At 38.1% G+C, this 22,844-nt stretch overlaps 6 protein-coding genes and 1 pseudogene across 9 annotated transcripts in view; 3 read left to right on the top strand and 4 right to left on the bottom strand.

Annotated features, from left to right (window-relative positions):
• LOC124336387 (calcium uniporter protein, mitochondrial-like) overlaps positions 1-22,844 on the bottom strand; it is an 878,707-nt gene that overhangs the window by 636,672 nt on the left and 219,191 nt on the right. The window lies entirely within an intron of this gene.
• Positions 70-2,084, top strand: LOC124336300 (protein ABHD13-like). Its single transcript, XM_046790052.1, has 5 exons — positions 70-429; positions 614-859; positions 942-1,361; positions 1,437-1,597; positions 1,669-2,084. Exons 2-5 carry the CDS (start codon positions 637-639, stop codon positions 1,942-1,944), a joined length of 1,080 nt encoding a protein of 359 aa, XP_046646008.1. The 5' UTR covers positions 70-429; positions 614-636; the 3' UTR covers positions 1,945-2,084.
• LOC124336272 (chitinase domain-containing protein 1-like) lies at positions 2,091-3,997 on the bottom strand. 2 transcript variants are annotated; one of them, XM_046790013.1, is made up of 9 exons: positions 3,739-3,997; positions 3,507-3,653; positions 3,322-3,436; positions 3,174-3,242; positions 3,000-3,109; positions 2,790-2,944; positions 2,624-2,727; positions 2,337-2,562; positions 2,091-2,279 (listed from the first exon to the last, which is right to left on the bottom strand). In XM_046790013.1, exons 1-9 carry the CDS (start codon positions 3,868-3,870, stop codon positions 2,141-2,143), a joined length of 1,197 nt encoding a protein of 398 aa, XP_046645969.1. In that variant the 5' UTR covers positions 3,871-3,997; the 3' UTR covers positions 2,091-2,140. The 2 variants fall into 2 exon arrangements, with proteins under 2 accessions (XP_046645969.1, XP_046645971.1); XM_046790015.1 differs by having other exon boundaries at positions 3,745-3,996.
• On the top strand, positions 4,322-6,382 carry LOC124336673 (O-phosphoseryl-tRNA(Sec) selenium transferase-like). Its single transcript, XM_046790459.1, has 5 exons — positions 4,322-4,749; positions 4,805-5,502; positions 5,573-5,694; positions 5,762-5,947; positions 6,009-6,382. The coding sequence occupies exons 1-5, from the start codon at positions 4,636-4,638 to the stop codon at positions 6,380-6,382; spliced, it is 1,494 nt and encodes a 497-aa protein (XP_046646415.1). The 5' UTR covers positions 4,322-4,635.
• On the bottom strand, positions 6,621-7,567 carry LOC124336497. Its single transcript, XM_046790334.1, has 4 exons — positions 7,479-7,567; positions 7,146-7,412; positions 6,918-7,079; positions 6,621-6,829 (listed from the first exon to the last, which is right to left on the bottom strand). Exons 2-4 carry the CDS (start codon positions 7,407-7,409, stop codon positions 6,728-6,730), a joined length of 528 nt encoding a protein of 175 aa, XP_046646290.1. The 5' UTR covers positions 7,410-7,412; positions 7,479-7,567; the 3' UTR covers positions 6,621-6,727.
• On the bottom strand, positions 13,314-14,566 carry LOC124336672 (annotated as a pseudogene).
• On the top strand, positions 16,228-22,782 carry LOC124336018 (transmembrane protein 94-like). Of its 3 annotated transcripts, none has more exons than XM_046789585.1 (23): positions 16,228-16,511; positions 16,575-16,705; positions 16,767-16,916; positions 16,976-17,306; positions 17,368-17,637; positions 17,698-17,904; positions 17,969-18,133; positions 18,203-18,428; positions 18,488-18,746; positions 18,975-19,058; positions 19,207-19,297; positions 19,361-19,575; positions 19,640-20,051; positions 20,112-20,527; positions 20,583-20,782; positions 20,840-20,943; positions 21,002-21,115; positions 21,174-21,268; positions 21,328-21,748; positions 21,814-22,078; positions 22,149-22,242; positions 22,312-22,494; positions 22,565-22,782. In XM_046789585.1, exons 2-23 carry the CDS (start codon positions 16,602-16,604, stop codon positions 22,635-22,637), a joined length of 4,479 nt encoding a protein of 1,492 aa, XP_046645541.1. In that variant the 5' UTR covers positions 16,228-16,511; positions 16,575-16,601; the 3' UTR covers positions 22,638-22,782. The 3 variants fall into 3 exon arrangements, with proteins under 3 accessions (XP_046645541.1, XP_046645543.1, XP_046645542.1); XM_046789586.1 differs by having other exon boundaries at positions 16,229-16,511; positions 18,500-18,746; XM_046789587.1 differs by lacking the exon at positions 18,975-19,058.

The following is a 22,844-nucleotide window of genomic DNA, read 5'->3' as shown; positions in this document are numbered from 1 at the left end:
AATTTATTAGATTTGAAATTTCAAAAGAAATCATATTTCCACAAAGTGACGTTTGAAGATGCAGACGACGCTTCAAAAAAGATTCGCGATGGTTCGTTTGAAGATTATATAAGTTTTTCAATTTATATTCAATTGAGTTTGATACTGTGCCGAATCTGATTGAACGATCAAATTCATATACGTATGAATCCAAATCAGGCCTTACAGTGCAGTTGGAGGCTTTTCTAAACTGGCGGATGTTGGCGCTTGGCGGGTTCTCTCGTTTGATCAACATTGACGTGACTGAAGCAGACGACGGTTGGAGCGATTTTCAACGTGAAGTGCTTTCAATGTGCATTTCCGTCGAATAATCAGCAATTCCACAAGTAATTAACTGATAAAGAAATTATTCGTGATAAAATTTAAACTATTTGGCCGCCCCAATAACGGGTAATTATATTTAAATGAGTCGTAAAGTACAGAAATTTTTTTCAATTAAAAATTTCCACTGCAATGCACCATCATCTATGCCTGTTTATAACTCCTTTGTTTTGTCAAAATAGCTACTAAGATTTGACAATTATGACATTATACTACATTGTTGTAACTTAATTTGTGTAAATTTCTTTTACAGTTTTATTCTTCACATGCCGTGAAATGGCTTGCATCAACATTGATGAAGAAAAGCTTATCAATAATTCTGCCTCCTCACCAGAGACAAATCCAGATTTTCTAGTCATACGTGTAATTGGCCGGATAGTTATTAGTGTTATCAAACAATGCTGGGCATTAAGTAGTGCTATGTTTATTACTATCTGTATTTTCTATTGGATTTTTGGAGGTATTTCTGCATTTATACTTCTTTGCTTCTCTGCTGCAGGTAATATATGAATAAGTGCTACCCTTAACTTATTTATTAGAGGAAAGTGTGTAAAGCCTTTAATCATTTACTATTCATTTAGGCATAGTTTATAGAGCTGGAGATCAGTTGTTGTACTACCCAGAAATCCCTCAAAATTCTAGAATATTTGTCCCTGCTCCAAACACCTTGGATCTACCATTTGAAAATGTTTTTATCAAAAGTTTGGATTCAACCAAACTCCATGCATACTTCATCCCACAACCGCAAACGCAACAGTGCGCCACGATTGTTTTCTTTCATGGAAACGCTGGAAACATCGGTCACAGGCTGCCAAATGTTAAAGGGCTCTTCAAACATCTTCAAGCTAATTTATTCCTGGTAGAGTACAGAGGCTATGGCATGTCTGAAGGGTCACCATCAGAATCTGGCCTGTATAGAGATGCTCAAGCTGCTTTGAATTATCTTACCAACAGAGAGGACATCGATCAAAGAAAAATCATAGTTTTCGGAAGATCATTAGGTATTTTTCTATTTCGTTTTCACTAATTTGTTATGCCAAATACATAACTTACTCTTATTTACCGTTTCAATCCAGGTGGAGCAGTAGCTATCGATCTGGCATCCCGAACGTGTAATTCGGAGAAAATAGCTTGTGTTGTGATAGAAAATTCCTTTACTTCCATTCCTGACATGGCTATTCAAATCCTGCCATGGAAAGGATTGAGATATCTACCTCTTTGGTTTCATAAAAACAAGGTACCTTATCTTTTTACTTAAACTTTGACTACATGACATTTAGATTTATCATACCTTTTTTGTTCTTGCAGTTTCAAAGTAAGAAAAAAGTGACATCTATTCAATGTCCAATGGTTTTCATATCGGGTCTGTCTGATCAGTTGGTCCCGCCCTCTATGATGAGGGATCTTTTTACGCACTGCGGTAGCGAACGAAAACTACTGCTACAAATTCCAAATGGAGATCATAACGGTACCTGGACCAAACCTTTTTATTACAAGCAACTAGAAAAGGCTATTCAAGATGTTTGCAGCGATCGGCTTTTAAATCAGCAGCATTTGCAACTTTTACCCGTAAATACTGTGTAAAAAGCCTGATAAAATCAAGTACTGCAGAAACTCCCCACCATCCTGTTCTAGCTAAAATTGTCTAAAATGTTTCTTTAAAAAGAACGCAAATGTTTTTGTTTCTTGCGCCACCGGTTTTCCTAATACAAATTCTGACTATAGTTCACTACAGTGCCAAAAATAATGTATTAGGCAGCCACGGCGGTTTTATACGATATTATAGTACATCGTAAAAGTAATCCAAACCTTGGCCCAACTCCCAGATGGATATGCCAGTACCTAGTTTAGCTGCAAGGCGGATTCGTTGTTCAATGGAATACAGGGTTGGATAGAATACTGTATGTCGACCTTGATTTCTAAATAAAAGGTTAATTAAATAAGCGTATTCAAAATTTTGAATGATTAAAGCATACTTGTACTCAAAGAAGTGTTCTTGCGATTTGTCGTCCCACTGGAATTTGACCGAAGTATGGTTTTTCAGAATGTCGATGTATTGCGATCCAACAATGGGGCCTCCGCCATTTATACTGTAATCGTTACCGTAAAAGTTCAGTCCCAGCAAAATCTGACTACGATGTGTCGATTCGGGATCTAGGATTTCGACGCATTTTTTCACCCACTTGATGGGGCTGTTTGGTCCTAAATAAACCAATAGATGATACGGGAATCCTAAAGGCCATACTTTAACTTGATGTTTTACCCGGGCGCTGTGAGCTAGAATAATCATACGTCATCAATGAAAAATAGTCAACTAAATCTACCAGTCGGATAAAATCTTCGTGACGGAACATTCCTGGTGCATTTCTAAAGCAAAAAGATAATTCGTTAAATCTCGGATTGAAATAGAACTGAATAAAGTAGTATACCCGTGATAAAGAGGGGGAGGAATAACAAGAACAAAAATGAACTTGGACTCCCTGAGGTGGTTGCTGAGATGGCCGATCATATTGATCATTTCGTTAGAGTGTTGGCCACCCAATTGACTCCAAGCTTCCATGACTATGCCATCAAAACCGTTTTCCTACGAATTAGTTTAAGATTAATATGATTTGATTTTATTTTTTTCGTTCAAATACTTTGATTGACTTAGAAATGACTTGGCTAAGCTCCCACACTCGATCCTTTTCTTTGAATAAGCGTGCATAGTCCTGACCTGACCATCTATCAAACAGTAGGCGAGGAACCACTTAATGCCAAAGAAAAAATGTGTTATTACTTTTTCTCTTCAGTTAAAAAAAAAAATTTCTTACTTTTAACTTTAGACTGGGTGCTCTTATTTTTTACAGTAGTCATCCAATTTTTGTCAACATCATGCAAACCTTGATGGTAAAATTTCCAGAAGAATGTTTTGGTTAATTTTTACTGGATTAAAATAAAAAATAATTAATTAATTATTACCTGTCATTACATAGCCTTTCCCTCCAGGTGTAGGTGTAACTTGCAACCAGACTGGAGAAATCAAATCAAATTTGTTGGCAAATATTTTGGCCACATCATACCCATGGCCATTCCACTGCAGTTGCAGCAGTAATATTATAGTTATCACACAAATATTTATTTCAAATTAATATCAGTGCACTTACAGGTGTGATGTATCCTAGGACAGTTTTATCTACTCTTCTTATATTTGTCTTGGTACTGTATGCTTTGTAATCTGAAAGTATCTCTTTGGCCGATGTTTGTACCTTTGCCAGTTCTCGTTCAAACACAGTTTCTTCTTGGGGATCCTCCTGTAGAGCAAATAGACAATTTTTCCCAGCTATGATTATGGATAAATCCCATAAAAAACTTATTACTTAATTTAAGATACCTTACCCTTACCTTGATTATGACAGCAAGTTTACTTTTGGGTTTTTTGGGATCATTTTTGGACAAAGTACAATCGAGATTTTGCAAATGAACAAAAATTAGTAAGACGATCACTAGAAGATGTTCACGAAGCTCCATTTTGTCATGAATAGTGAAGGAAACAATGAACACTGTGAAACGTCATGGATCTGTGGTTCAAAACAAAACCATGACAAAACACTTGTTCCAAATTTTGACACGATGAACCGGAGTGAAGGCGTTGCCAGAACAAGTCGGAACTCGGAAGGGATAAAATCATAAAATAAATTTTCAAAATAAGTCATATAAAATCAAATTTAGGATGCAAATTATTCTTATTTCAACATTATTTATAACGCAAAAGAAATACTACTTAATAAAGCCTATTTATTTCTTGCGCTATAAATAAATTGGAATCCATTTTTCATTAATGAAAGAAACAAAAATACCGTTTGGGGAAATGCAAGAAAGAAACTAGAACTAATATGATTAGATAAACAAGCGAACATTGAGAACGCAAGATAACATTAAAGTTTTTAAGTCCGTGGCGTGGATCCGTGGATCGTGAATGACGTCGTTCCGTGTCCGTGTTTTTATGAGTACACTGTGGGTGAAAATCTGACAACAGGGTCACATGGTTGTAGTAACTAGTGATGAATTCATGAATTGGCGTAATTGATTAAGTTAGAAAGTTACGTACTGACGTTTACTTACTGTGAAAGTTCGCTGAGTGAATTTCTAAACAACACGTCAACATGTCTTTATCGTATTACATAGCCAGCTAGTTTTGCCAACGTTTCCTTCATTTGTAAAACGTAGTTCGCCCTGTGTCAGTCATCTCTTACATTCCAATACAGAGTAGTTTGCCAAAAAAAAATCCATAAAATGGATGACACAAGTTTTAAATTGCTTGCAAAATATCTACCGTCTACTTACGTCCAACAAGCCAAAGATGCCCGAAATTCTCAGAATTTCTTAATTAATCAGTTACTTGAAAAGGTAAATAGAAAAAAATATTTTTCGTTTGAAAAATTCTATTTTTGTTATAATTTAGAGGAAATGGCCAGAAGAAGGATGGAGTGATAGAAGTATTGAGATGCTGCTTGATGAACTGGCCTCCCTAGACAGCAATAATTTTCTCAAGAATCGTGGAGTTGGTGAAAGAGAGGCAAGAATAGCCTCCTCTCTCGTGGCAAAAAGAAATTTTCATTTAGGACATGGACTTGGACGTTCTGGAGACCTGACTGAAGTGCAGCCCAAGGCTGCTGGTTCTAGTGTCATGTATCAGTTAACAAATGATTTGGCTAAAGACGCTTTGCGGACACTTGGAGTTCCTGGAATTCAAGCTTGCTTTGTTGCCCCTTTGGCCACAGGCATGAGTTTAACTCTGATATTCCTCACTCTACGTCAACAGAAACCAAAAGCTAAATACATCATTTGGTCTCGCATTGATCAAAAATCCTGCTTCAAATCGATCATCACGGCTGGTTTTGAGCCAATAATTGTCCAAACTGTTTTGGATGGGGACGAGTTAGTAACGGACACGGGCAAAATTGAAGCAATCATAAAACAGACAGACCCCGAGCTGATTGCTTGCGTGATGACCACAACTAGCTGTTTTGCTCCACGAGCCTGTGATGACGTCGAATCAGTAGCTGTTGTATGCAAAAACCACAACATCGCTCACGTTATCAATAACGCATATGGAGTTCAAAATACAAAGTGCATGCATGTAATTCAGCAAGCTAGCAAGTATAATATTTTCATAGAAATTTTAATCAATGGCAATTTTTAATTTACATTTAAATATTATTATCACTAGGAAAGGCCGTGTGGATGCGTTTGTTCAGAGCACAGACAAGAATTTTATGGTTCCTGTTGGTGGTACTATTATCGCCGGCTTTGATAAATTGTTTATCAATAAAGTCAGTCAGAGCTATCCAGGTATTAAAATTCGTGCTATTTTCGTTGTCCAACGAATAATTACCGAATATTTTTTATTATTTTACAGGCCGGGCTTCTTCTAGCCCAATTATAGATTTGTTCATCACACTACTCTCTTTAGGATCAAAAGAATATATATCTTTGGTAAAAGAAAGAAAACAACTATATCAATCACTTAAAGAAGGTTTGGTCAAGGTGGCCTCCCAATTCGGACAGCGAATCCTGCACACCCCGGGCAACTCGATATCTATTGGTAACTTTATTGTAAATAAAGAAATCTTTTCGATTCATGTCAAAAAATTAATTTTATTTAGGAATCTCATTGCCGCCCTTGCAAGATCCAAAGATACTGACTCAGTTGGGCTCCCAACTGTTCCTTCGTTGTGTTTCCGGTACGCGGGTCGTGTCAAATCTTGAGCATAAGGTTATCAATGATCACGAGTTCCGTAGCTGGGGATCTCACCACAACAAATATCCTACAGCATATTTAACTGCTGCAGCCACAATCGGCATGACGTCCGTAGATGTTGAACAGTTCCTGCATCGATTAACCAAAGTTCTGGAATCGTGGAGCGCTAAGATCGCTCCTATTGCTTTCCCGTTGTTAACAAACGGACATGAGGTCTTTGCTCACGATTTATTATTGACAGATGATTATCTAGTTGACCAGGAATCTAGTGTGATATAGTTTCCCTGTCGTTTAATTTCTTTTTAAAAGATTGAATTCATTTCCTAACAACATTTGGATAGACACAATTTTTTCTCATTTTTTCCCAGTCTGTATTTAATTTAATAATTAATCTCTTTGTAATTTTGAAAAGGTAGAATCTTGAATAGAAACAAAACATTTCTAGTCTGAATTATAAAGGAAGTTCTCTTCTATTTTCTGTGGCCTTTTGTCGGATTAATTTTTAATTAAAACAACAAATTCTTAAGTAGTTTATTCGTTTCCCAATAAAGTCAAAGAATCTGGTTGAAGCATGAAAAGAGTGAGTGAAAGATGGTTGATGTAAATGAATTTGAATAGTCTTATTTAGGCGGGAATGAGCGCCAATGTAGCGAATCCGGCATTTGTATGGGCGACAGTGGAAGTGTCCTTGTCGCTAAACGACCAGCCGAGAAGTAGTGGTCCGGGCTACATCGAAATTCCATCAAGTAAGTAATTTTTTTTTAAAATGAACTCAGAAACACATTTCGAATAATTATGGATGGTTGCAACTTACACGAATAGCTACATCATCCTTATCACCGGTGTAGATTGAACGTTTAACGGTCAATGTGGTGTAAGGTGCGGTGTATGTTGCGCTCTGGTAAATCAAATCGTTACTGGCATCCCTTTCGGGCGTTGAATGGCTAGGTTTAGCAGTTAAATTGAAATGCATATCCTAAAATTCAATAGCAGTTAATTGAGCGGAATTAGCAGACATTTTAGAAATTGTATTGTGTCTTACGGTGTAGTAACCGTAGGTTGTTGCTTCGTTAAATCCACCAAAGATGACGTCAGCGTAGGATCCGTCTTCGGAAGCAATCAGCAAGCTCAACCATCCGGTGGTGTTCACCACAAATTGCATTTCGATATCTCCCTGGGTAGGGCGAATGTCCCATTTCATCAAGAAATAGCCATCCGTGTCCAAATAAGCGCTGTACGGATAGTTAGTCGTCTGAGCTCCACAAAGGGCCAGCAAACCGGCCAAGGCAACGAGTAGCTTCATCATTATCTATTCAAGTAAATAATTTATTCATAAAATAAATGACGGACTTAATTAATATGCGCTAGGACTCACTTATGAGATAGGTAGTGCAGCACTTGAAGACCTGAAGTGATATAAAACTGGCTGGAAACGGAACGCTAAATACAGTTGCATTTATCTCATTTCGTTCGGTAACGCCGTTTATATAACACACACCTGTGTGTGTAGACTAGAAAGATTTCTTTTGGAACCAATGACTGACGATCATTTATTTTTTGGCTGCTATATAAAAGTCACGTGGCGGCGTGGTTATTCAACGTGATATGGGCCGCTGCCCCATCGCCTGGACTAGGTAACTGGAGAAACGAGCAACAGTCTTATACTGTCAATCAAATATTAATATTTCACACCATATGCCATAGAAAACAAAATTACACGTTCGGTAATAACCAATGTGGAAAGCTCTAGCAGTCCACAGGTCACAAAATATCAATAAATTTAGAAACATACAGTACAAGTTGATAGCATTGTATTTGAACGAGAGATAAGCCACACGAGTTGCGTTAAGTATACTGTTTGTACATGAATGCATGTTTGTTCAATAATTGATTACAATCTCCACAAAAAAAAAGGGAAAATGGGAATCACGTGAAAGATCAATTAGATGACGGAGCAGATGACCATGCACATACTCAGCTCAAGAATTTTGTCGAAAATGATTAGGAATTGATTTGTTCCATAGATTGGGTGCTTCTTGTAATACCTGCGTGTCTGGAACGGTCGTAAGAGGCTAAACTTGTTCGATCGTCCGACTTCCCGATCAAAGCTGATCAGCTGGACGGCTATATTGTTTTTAGATATATAGGAAATCGTTAGCCAATGGCAAATCCAGACAGTCCAAATAAAATGGTTTTACCTTCCGATAACCCCTTCGTTAGTGGGATAATTAACACAAAAACAACGCCCAGCCACAGACAGGTGTTTCGTTTCTGTGAATTAAAGTATAAAGTACATTACGTACTCATCCGTTATTCGTTCATTTTTTCTTATTTAGGTTTTTCGTGTTTAGAAATTCAAGACGGATAAAGGTCAGTCAACTTGAGGTAAGTTTGGTATAATAAATCAACTAAACTGGGCTACTTCCTATTTTAAATGAGGTCAAATGCAGATAGTAGAGTAGAAGCAACAAAATGAATCCCGCTCAAGAAAAATTTTACGTAATCTCTAGACATTGACGCATGACTGCTTCTACAATGCGATAAGATTCCCATTCGAAGCACCGTTACATAACGAAGTAGGGAAATTACGAACATTTAATAATAGAGAAATTTGTCTTAGTTCCTACCATTTTCCAGATATCACGATCTCATCGAGAATTCAATTTTATTTCCCTTTTATTTCGTATTTAATAAAAATTAACAATTTTTGAAGTCGAGAAAAAAGTAAAGATGCTTTCGAAGGTCTGCACCTCTGGCAACTAACTGGGGAAAAAAGTAGGACAGAGACAACTGGATATTCTATGTAACCAAGCATAGTGAAACTTATTTTTCGTTGAAAACCGCAGAGAAGTCTACGGTCAAATTCAGTTTTCTAGCTATAAATTCTTTTTACTCGATTACTGGGCGGTTGGTCGTCCTTAATAAAGAAGAAAGTATATCGAATCGACAAATGAAAGTGACCAAAGTCCGTTACAAAAGGATAAGCTAATTTAAACAACATGCCAAACTAATAAAAAATGCTACTGCAATACAGTTTGGACGGAGTAGTATAGTGGACGAGAAAAATGTGTTTTAGGTCAATGCCCTAGGGTTGGGTATATTCATGTCTAACGGGACATAACGTATAATTGAAGAAGAATGCGTAATAATGAACTCCACTTTTTCATGAGAATTTCCAACAGCGCTACCTTGGTCTGTCCATTGATAATGCATCCTTCAATTTCAAAGTCCTTTCAAAATAACGTCCATTGGTTCCGTAGTAGAAAACAGAATATACCTGCTATCAACCAGATCGATAAGATGGAGAAATTTGAATATCACGTTTTTTTTTTGCTGGTATGAGATGGATTAGTTGTTAATTGTCTCACTAGATGACCTTTGCAACTATAGCCATCTAGCGCTAATTGGTCAAATAAATAAAATAAAATGTCTTGACAGAGTGATCGATAGAGGCTCTATCACTCTGGTCTTGATGTTGAAGCAGTCACATCCATTAGAAAAGCAAAGTACAGTGAGCGTTTAACCTCGCTAAAACTTTTCGAAAAATTCCAATCCGTAAATGAATTGAAGGCGAATGAATTTTGAATTTTCTCCCATTTCTAAATGTTAATCGGTTTTTTAATCGTCGCGTCTACATTTTTGCAGATAGTTATATTTTATATGTTTATACTTATTTTATTTGAGAATCAATTTTATTTAAGAAATGAAAAAGCTGGGAAAAGACTGGGTTTTTTTTTTGGGGGGGGGGGGGGGTTGCTGATTTAAATTTGGCATCGCCGCTTCCCAGTTCTCACAAATGTTCGTCTGCAGTGCCAAATCAAAACTGAAATTCGTTTTTTAAAAATCTCGTCAAGTTAGGAAATAGTTTGGCCACAAGTCTGCCAACAACTCAGTTCACAGTGTTGTGTCAAAGTTGAAACCATTTATTTGATTCTAGTGACGTAATCAGAGGATACAAATCACAGTTGATCCCTCATGAAGTAACCGTGAATGGCCGAACGAGAAACTCGACACAAGTTGCAGAAAATTCCACTCACCTGATGAGCCACAAGTCCCATCAACACCACGCGACATTCATCAAAATGGAGGCAGCAGGTAAGAACTTTTTGTACCTGACGCGAATTGTAGTTTCAATTGCCATTTTTTGACTGATGACGTGTCCAATTGGCATAATTGATTCGCACGACACGATTGAAATGAAATGAAAATGTTGGACTTCCATTTCTTTTTTTTTAAATGGCCGTTGATTTTTCGTCTTTTCACCACGAACGAAAATGAAATGGCGCGCCATTTCATGCGGTTTGTGGAGGGTAAAATTATGGAAATTTAAACCGAAAAGTGAAACGCAATTACCAAAGCAAAACGAGATAACGTAGACACTAAACGAGTTTCGTTCTCGTGTTGATTTGATTTAATTTCGAGCTGCGATAGACAAATAAATTTAAAATGTTATTTTTTTGGTAAAACTTTCAATCAAAATGAGTTTTTTCAAATTACCCCGCTCTTTTTTTTAAAGATAGATACGCCAATTTATGTTCAGCGGTGAAGGTCTATAGTAATAATGCTATGCGTAACTGGGTAGAGTGACGGAATCGCACTAGTAACAGTTGCCATAAATAACAGCTTTTTTTTTTTGCTCATAATGATACAGTGTTAAAAGTAAAGTGTTCCATAAGTATATCACTAATAATTTGATTGTTTAGTAACTCAAAACAGTACCCATTAATAACTAGTTCTTTAAGTAAAATAAATAAGAACGAAGTTCTTATGGTTCTTGTATCATAAGAACTTCGTTGCATTGATAAATTGTCTCGCTAGTATTTCTGTTCACAAGTAACATCAGGTTAGGTTAGGTTTGGTTAGGTTTGGTTAGGTTAGGTTATAAAGTTGGTAACTCCCGAATCACAATCACGGCGAAGCCGTGAACGTCATATTATTATCATCCATGGCGAAGCCGTGAAATTTACATTCGGGATCATCACGCGAAGCCGTGAATATCAATCTGGATCATAGGGGGTGTTACTGTTGATGCCTGTTACTAACGAGACGTTGTCGTTATACTACAAAATACTACTGTATCACTTTCCCTTTTCACACGAAATTTTGAAAAAGAATTATGAAACAATTTACTATTGACCATTTGTTTCTATGAAATAAATAAATTAGTTTAGAAAATTTTAAATTTCTACCGAACGTTATTATTTGAGATACGTTTTACTAATGATACACTGTAGCCAATTTCAATTTTACTAGTGATACAAATTACTATAGTACGATACTTAAGCGCCTTTTTACTACTGCGATTCCGTCATAGTGATACGCACCCTTGTAACTGTGAAAAGATTTTTGAAAAATTCCAATCCGTCAACGAATTTTAGGCGAATGAATTTTCTCCCATTTCTAGTCCGACCGCCTTTTTGGTCAATCTGGCAATTAAAATTGGTTTTTTGTTTGTAACGTCTAGAGTTTTATGGATAGAAACTTCAAACTTGGCTTGTGTATTAAGTAAGTGTAATTACATCCACAGTTCAATTTTTGTAAAGAAATTCCCATTCCTTAATGAATTGGAAACGAATGAATTATCTTCCCTTCCCCCTTAAAATTATTTTCCCCAAATGATTGACGTTCATTTTGGATGTCAAACTCAAAGGGTCGCGCCACAATTTCCTCCTCCATCATGAAACACAAAAATGGGTCAAATGCCAACTGCTGTCATGCAAATATGAGGATGAAGACGAAAGCTAAATTTTTGTACTTGTCGTGAATTTTAATTTTAATTGCGAATTGCCAACTGATTACGTGGGCCAATTTGTATTAACAATCGTTTCATTAAATTGAAAGTGTTGACCAACACTTACGTAAGACCAAAGGTCTGACATTTTGTTATTTAACGACCGTTTGTTTGTTCACCTTTTTCATACCGTGCGACTGTCCATTTTATACCGCAGGTAAAATTAATTTTGCCAATTGAAACGGGGGGGGGGAGTGAAACGCGTTTACTAAAGATAAACGAGATGCGTAGTAAGCGTTTCATTCTCGGGTTGATTTATTTCATTTCGAGCTGTGATAGGAAAACAAGTTGAGACATTTTAATTTTTTGGGGGAAAATCAATTAATTTAACGGCAATCAAAATTAGTTTTTCACGTTCCCTGCCCTTATTTTTAGAGATAGAAAAGTAATTTTTCCTGGACAATTGCACAATTGAAATGTGAATTCATCACTAAAAAAATTATTTGGAAATTCTATTCCGTAAGTGAATTAGAGACGATTGAATTTTCTCTCATTCCAAGTCCACCCTCTATATTGTAAATTTGGCAATCAAATTTGGTTTTCTTCTTGTCACGTCCACAATTTCTATAGGTAGAAAATTGAAAATTGGCGTGTGCATTAAAAATGCATAGTTACATCCACTGTTCAATTTTCGCCAAGAAACTCTCACCCCTTCACGAATGGAAGTTGATCGAATTTTTTTCCCTTCCCTATTTTTTTAGTCCCAAAATTTGTCGTCGAAATTTTTGTTTTAATTTTTTTTATTTTTTTTTACTTTTTTAAAATATTAGCTTAAATTTGTATGCGATTTCAAGCAGTGTTCGGCAATCAAATTGAAATTATTTTTATAGGAGGGGGGAGAGGCTTAATCAAATCTCCGCTCTTTATTGTGCAGATAATAAATATCCGTGAATTTTCGTTGAGTCATACAAAACTATAATGAGTATGAGACTGTGTAGAAATTTTGAGAAAATTCCAATCGGTTAACAAATTAAAAGTAAATAAATTTTCCCCCATTTCTAGTCCACCCTGCATTTTGTAAATCTGGCAATCAAAATTGGTTTTCCCCTTGTCGCGTCTAGAGTTTTACAAATAGAAACTTGAAAATTTGTGGGTGCATTACAAATGTTTATTTGCATCTACAGTTCAATTTCCGTTTAGAAATTCCCACTCCTTCACGAATTGGAGTCGAATCTGGCAATCAAAATTGTTTTTTTTTGTTCATAACGTCTAGAGTTTTGCAGATAGAATGTTGAAATTTGGCTTGCGTGTATTCACTAAGTGTAATTTCATTCACAGTTTAATTTTGGTAAAGATATGTCCACCGCTTAATGAATTGGAAACGGACGAGTTTATTTCTCTTCCCCCTTAAAATTCCCCTCCCCTAAATCTCGTGTCGACGTTCATTTTGCAAATTTTTGGATGTTGAACCCAAAACCCTCAAAAAGACGCGGTAATTTTCTCCTCCAACATGAAACCCGTGAAATGGGTGTTGTGCCAAGCGCCGTCCGCCAAACAAGAAGGAGGTGAACCCAAAAAAATCTCCATCCAGAGTTGATCGCCTTTTTTCAAGTTCAGCGTCGACTGGAGGGTCAACGAACTCATTTGATGAACAGGGGTGTTATTCTCTAAAACGGAACCCGACCCGATTAGATTCCCGTTCAAAATAAGATAAGAACTAAACAAAACACCAGAAGATGAAGATTCAAGCCACGCCACACCCGCGAAAGAGAAAAAATAAATTCCCGGTCGCGGGGCCGTGAATATTCCCGATGTCAAATCCATGGCGTTTCCGTCGTTCACCCGCGCCAAATCGAACGGAATCGGAGTTCCAGTTGTGTTAAAATAAGAATTTCTCTGGACGTAGAAATGGACAGGCGCTGATTTGACGTCGACGTATCCTATCCATTTCTGAAAACCTTTTCATCAATTATAGAATTAAAATAGATAATTGCTATTTAATAATTCGTGATAATACAAAACATTTACCCGCATCGTCAGGGAGTTTAGTGAAATCACAGTAAACGGATTCCATCATCGATGATCCCATAACGGAATAAAATCCATTCAGGGTATGACCAATCATTTTAAGGTCCGCGCATGAAGACGGTATTCCCGGGAAGGCAACAGCCGATGGATTATTGCCAATTGGAACAGAGTCGGTTGCTGCTGCAGTGCATTCATTTTTCTCTCGTGAAAGGGAAGTTAAAAGCGAATCCTGTTGCTCAACTTTGGCCTCCAGTACAGTCACTTTTCCCTGCAGTTCAATCGCTGTCGCTTCCAAACTCTTCAGTTGTTCAACTTTGGCCTCCAAACTTTTCACGACTTGTTTCATTTGAATCTATTGGCAAAGAGAATAACATTGCAGTAAGACATCGCAAATTACAAATTGAATCGGACAGTCAACGACAGAAGCCTCGCATGAAAAAAAAAAATTGTTAAATTCTCACATAATTTTCCTTCAGTTGTAGGAATTCTTCCTCCAAGGAAAAGGCAGCGCCAGTCGAACTCGGCGTCCAGCAGATGAAAACCAATAGCAAAACAACTTGGGTGAGTGAAACTACAGAAAAATGCGCCATTCTTTAGTTGTTCGGAATTATAGATGAAACTGTGTTTTCCAACTGGGCGTGCGTTTCAATTTATATAGTTGGATCCTTTGTTGCATGTAACTGAAAGGTTACACTTGATAAATTGAGATAAACGGGTTTTTACTTTTTATATAATCCCTGTAAATAAGAAGATAAGTTTTCGATTAGAATTTTTAAATGTCAGTCTCATGGTTTGATGTTATTTGTTTTGTACGTGGCTATAGACAATCTATCGTTTATTGAAGCGAGGATTAATACCCTGCGGACTGGTCGAACGAGGAAAAGAGAAGAAAAATAAAAATCAATATTGACTTGAATGCCCTGAAATTAGTTTAGGGTTGAAAATGATCATGAATCCACTTCAAGTTTTATCTTCGCACGTCAGCGACTAAAAAATAAAATATGCGCCGTACATTTTGATTAGGACAAAAGTTGCATTAAATCATTTCCATCTTCTTCCATCCTTTGGCAGAAAAGATTCTGCTTAGTTAATGTCCCATTCGCTAAAACTGGCAATCAAAATTAGTTTTTCAAGTCCCCCGCTCTTATTTAAAAAAATAGATACGCCAGTTTATATTCACCCATACACAGCAACCGTGAAAAGATTTTTGAAAAATTTCAATCCGTTAACGAATTAGTTGCGAATGAATTTTCTCCCAATTCTAGTCCGACCCGCATTTTGTAAATTTGGCAATTGAAATTGTTTGTCTTTTTCTTGTCACGTCTACATGTTTACAGATAGAAAATTTGTTTGTGCGTCCCACTCCTTATTCCTTAATGAATAGGAGGCGAACGAATTATCTTCCCTCCCCTCCTTAAAATTCCATTCCCCAAATGTCTGTGCCGACGTTCATTTTCAAGAATTTTTAATTTTTTGGAATTATAATGAAACTATTTTCCAACTCGACGTGCGTTTCAATTTATATAGTTTGACCCATTGTTGCGTTGGATTCTTTGTGTTAAAATAATATTCCTGTCGAAAGAAGATAAATTCAGCGACTAGAAATGTGACTGTCTGATGTAATTTGTTTTGCTCGTGGCTATGGACATTGGATTGGACAATCTAACGTTTATTGAAGCGAGGATTAACCTGCGGACTGCTCGAACGAGGAAAGGAAAAATAAAAACAAATACTGTACATATCAATTATTGACTCAAATTAAATTTATTTTTCATCCTCGGGTTTTTACGTCATTTATATTCGAAAAAAAAAGAACTGAAAATTGTGTCCGAGATGGGATCTTCCATCTCTTTCGTCTTTTCCCCTATACATTCTTATATAGACGGCCGGGATTTTATTCTCTCGCAGTGAATTTGCAACGATGTTGTTTCGGTTAAACTGCCAAAGGAAAAATTTAAGAATTTAAACTCGAGAAATTGATGGGACAAGGTGGCGAACTTCTCTCGCCAGCCTTTGGCGTCGTTATCAAACCTCTCGCGCATCTCCTCTGCCGAGTGTCGTTTAAAAACAAAAATTTAATTAAAAAGCTTTTTTCGTTCATTAGGGTTCGCCGTCTCTCTTACAGCAGTAGCCAACTTTCGAGTACTACGGCGTTCAACAATGTCCCACCCGTCTTACGATGATAATAATCGGTCTGACATGCCCCAACGAATTTATCTGTTTTTTTTTTAATTTTTAGTAGTTGGTGTGTTAGTAAGGGTTAGTACATCCATAGTTTACATTATACAGCTAGCAATTGTTGCTCTCTCCGAAAATGCATTAAGTTCGCCATTTGGTCGCTAGATGAGGCATTGACAGATTTTAATCTAGTCGTCTGCTTCAATTCACAACATAAACATTCGACGTGTTTAGCAATCACGGAAGTTATTTTGTGTTCATGCAAATTGTATAGTAAAATTTACAAGGTCTTGGCCATCATAATGGTCTTTCCGACGTTCGACGTGATCGCTTTAGGGGCCAGACGTTCCCGTATTTACTTTCTTTATTATAGGTTATAATGTTGAGTCGGGAATACGTCCTGCAGAAACTTGGAGGACATTACCCTTTTAGTCAAATTTGAACTTAGATTACAATTTTGAAAGCACACAGGTTTGTTTTACTGGAAAAAAAATACCCAATATTGGTATTTTAAAATCTTGTTTTTTCCCCCAGACGTCCAGCTTGCATCTTATAAACAGGATGGAGAAGAGAGGGCTCAGCACATCAGAGGCTCTTCAGATATTATTGGATGACATGAATGATGTTATAGAACAGGATAAGTTGCAGGATGTCAAACAAAACAAGTAGCTTATTTTTTAAAATTATCAAATCAAATAAAGTAATTCCTATTGCTACATTTTTCAGATTTGCGAGCTGCAACATGCTCTTTCGTTTAATGAAAACATCCCTTCAAATCAGAGAGCCGTTGTGCACTTTCAACTGGATATCATTATCAGTCCTAAGTGCTGAAGTGATAGCTATGCTCGTTGCCTACGAGATTCACGATTATCAACAGTAATACTTTCAACAATAATGGCCAAATCCTGTATTATTAATTCCCATTTCAATATTAGATCACAGGCATTGTTGTGGGAAGCTGTCTTACTTTTATTGTTGGCTGTGTTCAATTTTTCGTTCGCTTGCTGGGATACACGCTTGCGTGTAACTGAAATGCGCACTCGAACCGAGTGGCTCCGGAATTTTGTCAATGAATGGAAACACAAATGTGAATGGAGCCCAGAAAATTACCCTCACATCCATAGTCCACAGTCACCTAGCATAACTTTGCAACCCACCATAAGAGATGGAAATATAGTCAACCTTCCTTGGGCTCTTCTAGTAAAGGGAGATGTAATAGTGCTTCGACCAGGTCAACCTGCTCCTGGACGCTGTAGAAATGTAAAGGTATTTTAAGTGCAAACTTAAATTGTTCCAACCACGAATCTTAATAAGGATTTTTTTACAGACTCTAGATAATGATGAATCAAACTTTGTGTTGGAGGCGGACGAAATTTATACGCCACTGACCGACTCGGACAAAGCGGGTCCGTTTAACACGCCACTATTGCGCCGACCTTTACCTTGCACTTATTGCGTTCTCGAAGAAACCCCGTACGTCCATTCAATCCAAGTTGCTCTGAAAGAAGCTTTGAATCGGCCCACTGGCGTTCTTCATAAAGAAAAATTTTTGTGTTTTGCCGTCTGTTTGGAGCAGTTTATCGCCCCAATTTTTCTGGTGAGTTTATTATAGTGTTTCTTTGTTCACTTAGCTAATGAGTAACTTTTGTTTTAATAGGTCCTTTTACTAGTGTTCAATGCCGGGCGCTACTTTTACTTTTCAGATCACCTTAGTACCGGCCATTGGACGGAAATGTTTCTCATCCAACCCTGCTTAGTGGTGCTTCCTCTTCTTCCAATTATTTTACCTGTCGCCTGGCTCTTAATTAATGTCTATGGCGTTGCCCTTATTCTCGCTCTCTTCTACACAGCGCGTCATTACAAAGTAAGTTAATTGTCAGTTATTTCAAATTTGACAAAGTCAATTAATTTTCAGTAATGACGCTCAGGTTAGCAACGATCCGTTTGAGGATGCAGAAGTCACAGCCCCAACTCATTCTTCCTTATGGATCAAATGTAAAGAAATGAAACCTTATTTCCTAGACACATTAATGGGTAGGGGCAAGTCGCCCTTCCGAACCGGTAACATTTTCCAGACACTATCTTCTGTCACGGTAATGAATTGAAACTCATTCAAAAAATAATTCATTTATTTAATTTTGCCCCTAATTGGGTTAAAAAAGGCACTTTGTTGTGTTGACAAGAAAGGGATTTTATCATGGCCCAATCCCACGGCGGAGAAAATCTTTTTCCTGCGAAATGGCTCATGGGGACATCAGCAAACTGATTTTAAAGAAGAAACTGTCACTCTCAAACCCAGCAGCACAGCGGTTGGCGCCATTTTAAAAAAGGGGAAAGATAGCGCCAAAAAGACGCGGAAGCGCTCGAATAAGCGGAATTATGCGGAACGTAATTATCATTTAATTACAGCCGTTTTCTTATATTTAGAATGCCTTCAAATCCTAAAGAATTCAATGTAGATGTTCGAAGTAGCTACGAGACTAGAGCAGAAGTCCTGGACTTGAGTCACGACTGCACCGCACCTTTCCGTCTCCAGTTTGACGATCCTTCTTGGCAGCAGTACATGGGATCGTTGAAACCCCTAGGTCTGGCCATCCTGTTGAACACCTGTAACCCTTCTACTCAGGAAAGATACAGCCAGTTCTGTTCCCACCTCGCCTGTCTCAGCAAATTCCACGAAGATACTGTCCCGGTTACAAATCGACGGTATGACAGTTAGATCTCTTTGGCTTTAATGGCTACGCAATGCATCGTGCAACATATGCTTCTGCATGTTTGCCTATGATTTTTTGTCATAGTTTTTTTAGCATCTAGTATACTGGTGCCCAGGAACGGATGATAATAATCTAAATTATTTGTTCACGTGTGGTATTATTGTTTATTATTGTATATAGTATATAACTACATCGGAAGCTTGATTTTTTGGATCTGTAGAGAATGGGATGAAGTACGAGCTCACCTGAGCATGTGCGACAGTTCGCGTACCACCGTTGCGATGAATAACCTCTTAACACATGGGTTGGTTTTTTGTTATGTTTGCTATGATTCTGTGTGCCTTTCCGTTTGTGGCCTTAATTTTCTTGTCCTGTTTTTCCTTTAAGTTTCGAATCTCATTTTATTTTTTAGATGATTTCTGTTGTTTGACATTAAACCTTACATGTTACAGTTGCCTGTGTGAATTGGCCAAACAAATTGGTTTCCAGAATACTGCCCGCAACATTTTTTCTTTAAAAGATCAACTTTTCATCTTTCGACATGTGAGTTTCTTTCCTGTTTATGCTCAGACGAATTTTGCTAATCGAATTATTATTTTTCTCCAGCAAGCGGATCCTTCCAGCCGCAAGGACAGACTGGCTCGCAGCTTGTCTCTTCCGAAATTAAAGTTCCCTTTCCCGAATATGGTCGGTGTCTGTGTTCAAGAATCCAACACGGGCCGGTTTCAATTACTATCACAAGGTACAGGTGAAATTCTATTGGATGCCTGTGTCGACTACTGGAATGGAATTGACCTCTGCCCACTAACATTGGCCGATAGGTATTATGAATTAATTTAAAAATATTTCTTCGATTAAACTGAATTTCTTTGGGGGTTCGAATAGGAAGAGGATCCTCGATTTCTACAACCGCAGTAGCTTGACGGCCTATTGTACAGCTTTCTCTTACCGGCCGGTGGATGCTCGCTACCGTGAAACAACTGTGTGCGGAGGAGCCGAGTCACTGTTTCACAATTCGGGAGTCTATTTGGAGTTGCCTACGGATAGTTCTCACCTCTACCATCCACAGCGAAGCCCAACACCGGAAGGCAATGAATCACTCTCGCGCATCCATTCAGACGGAAACCTTTATTGCGCAACAACAACTGCCGGATATTATTCGAGATCCAACGATTCCTCCATGGCCGAATCGCCAAACGAACCTAGTCCTAATTCCCCGGAAGGTGTTTTTCAACTCCAGTGCAACCAGACTTTTGTCGGCATGGTCACCATGCAATATCAAGCCAGGACTGATATGGTATAATTCGATTTTCTTACATCTTGATTGAATTGAATTTAACCTTTTTATCTGCTCTAGGTTCAACTGATTGAACAGCTGGACAAGTCGTCGGTGCGTTTCGTTCATTTCAGCAAGGAGAACGAGCTGCGATCGCGAGTCTTTTCCGAGAAAATGGGTTTGGAAAGCGGCTGGAACTGCCACATCAGTTTACTTAGCGAAAACGATGGTGAAACCAAAGAAGAAGGGAACGAGGAAATGACCAAGCGGCGCCAGAACAAATCGTCCATGAGCTTGTTGAACAAGGACGAGTTTGGTGTGCTGAACGTCTCTGCCAAGAACCCGCATTGCCTGAGCATTTCCGCTCCTAGCGCCATCAACATTGAAATGACTCAAGTCAAGTTTGAAGACGAGATATTTCTTCACAGCCTGACGGACGATGATTCCCAGTCGGAAAATTCTGATACCGATCTACTCAAAGATGAAGATCGAGACAGGTAAAGAATTGAATGGAAAAATAGTTCTATTTGTTTCTAGTTTTGTTTCTTTTAGACTATTTCACTCTCAAAAGAGTCCGGTATCGGTGAAAACTCCGTCTCCGCAACGGCACAATTTGGTGAACTGTTCCAGTAATAGCAGTAGCCCATCTCTGGAGCGCTGTAACAGTCGGAGTAGAAGTAGCAGCAGCAGTAGCAGCAGTAGTAGTTCCAGCAGCAGTAGCAGTTCGAGTGTTTTACTCAACGTCGTTGGGGGTATGAAATGCCAATTTAATCATTAATTGTATCCCGAATTAATTGATTTGGTATCAGGAGTCGGTGGCAGTTGTTGGGATTTAAACTTGTCAAGATCACAGAGTCACGTTACGGAAAGTACAGAGCAGAGTGCTCCAGTAGCTTTTGACCTTACTAACCGGGTGAGTAAATATCTGTTTAGTTTTATTTAAGGAATTTGTGATTATTTGTTATTTTTAGGCTAAACTTCCAAGAGGAATTGAAGAGATCCGACCGCATATTGAAAATGTTGACAATGTTCCTCTTTTGGTGTCTTTGTTCACAGAGTCTACTCCCGCCGCTGCAAGAGAAATGGTAAAATAAATTAAAAAAACTAAATCCAGCGTTGTATTGACCGTTTTGGTTGAAATAGATCAAGATAATGCAGGAATATGGAGAAGTTGTGTGCATTGTTGGTTCCTCTGCATCCGCCTACAACTCCGCCATCTTTATGCAAGCCGATGCCAGGTATTTTAATTTTAATTCGATGTTAATGCGACTTAATGATGTACTTTCTTTTATTACAGTTTGGCGGTGGAGCCGCTGTACCCTCAAGTTTGCCAACAAGTGCCCGTCTTCTCTTCTTTATCGCAGACAAATACTGTGTCTCCCGCCGAGTTGAGTCGCCGCCTCAATTCACTTCCCTGTGCGCTGTCTTTCCATCGAGATGAATTATCCTCGTTGCTCCATCTTGTCCTCGAGGCCCGTCACGTTGGCTTTTGCCTGCGCAATGTTCTTCAGCTGTGGGCAGCCTCAATCGCCTCTCTGTCTACCGTCCAACTAGGAGCAGCCCTGCTCTTCCTTCCACCCATTTTCACGGCTGGCCAAATCCTTTGGTTTACTTGCGTCATCATTCCTCTATTGTCCATCAGTCTTATTGGTGCTCCTACCGATCCAGGCGTTATGAACGTCGCTACCGGAAAAAATTCACGAAAAGTCGATAAAGGGGTAAATTTTGATTGAACTTTTATATCTTCTCGCGACTATTAATGAGCTTTGATTGCATCTGATAGACTTTCAAGTTCGTTTTGTGGAGCTATGGACTCAAATTCTTCCCATCGATGATCGTTCTCCTCATCTTTTATGGCGCATCACTGCTATCCCTCTGCTCTTATGTCAGTCCCGACTGTCAAACGACATCCAACTGTTCGTGGGTTTATCCATCACGTAATGGAACTGTAGTGAAAGGGCTTTGGTCTGGCTGGGGAGAACCGGCTCATCTGCCTCTTTTGTACACTATACAGCACAGCACCGCTTTGGCCTTTGTAATTTATCTAGGTATTCCGACTTAACTGATTTCGGATCAATTTCCGGCTTTTAACAATTTATGTTTTTCATCTTTTTATAGTTTTTATATCCTTGTCGTTTGTTCATCGCCAATTCCACTTTTGGCAAGTCAATCCGTTTAGCAATCGATTGTGGATCACTTGTTCCGGTGTCGTGTAAGCTTAAATATTTAATTTGATTATTTGATTCCCAAGTAATGTTTTTTTGGATTACAAATAATGTAGGAGCATCTTGCAAATAATCTACTTTGCAATCGGCACCGGGGCGATTGGTGCCTATTTGACGACCGATAATTCGTGCCCTTCGACCAGTTCGATATCCGGTTTTCCCCTTCCGGGATGGCTTCTCCTAGTATGGCCAATCCCTCTCATCGGGCTTAACGAATTGGTCAAACATTATGAGATCAAGTAAGCATTAGTCCTCATATAACCTAGGAATATGTTGTTTATTTCTATGTATTTGTACTATCTATTGCAGGGTTAATGTCCGGCTTCAGAAGAGAGCTCGGTTAGAGTTTGGAACAAAGCTCGGAATGAATTCTCCGTTTTGAAAAGAAGAAGAACAACATGACGTGATTTGTACGCTTGTGTAGTTTGCCAATTTGCTGATCTCTATATATTACAAGACGAAAATTACATATTTGTCAATGGCCTAATTTATTTTTAATTGATGAATAAAAGTTCAACTTAAATGTGTTTTCGTTTTTTTAAAATAACCACGTAATCGTGGTGGCGCCACTGCAGTTTATTGGTACACT

Source organism: Daphnia pulicaria, chromosome 4 (assembly GCF_021234035.1).
Source record: "Daphnia pulicaria isolate SC F1-1A chromosome 4, SC_F0-13Bv2, whole genome shotgun sequence".
NCBI lineage: Eukaryota > Metazoa > Arthropoda > Branchiopoda > Diplostraca > Daphniidae > Daphnia > Daphnia pulicaria.
The sequence above is the reverse complement of the archived record's forward strand: the minus strand, read 5'-3'. Positions and strand labels throughout refer to the sequence as shown.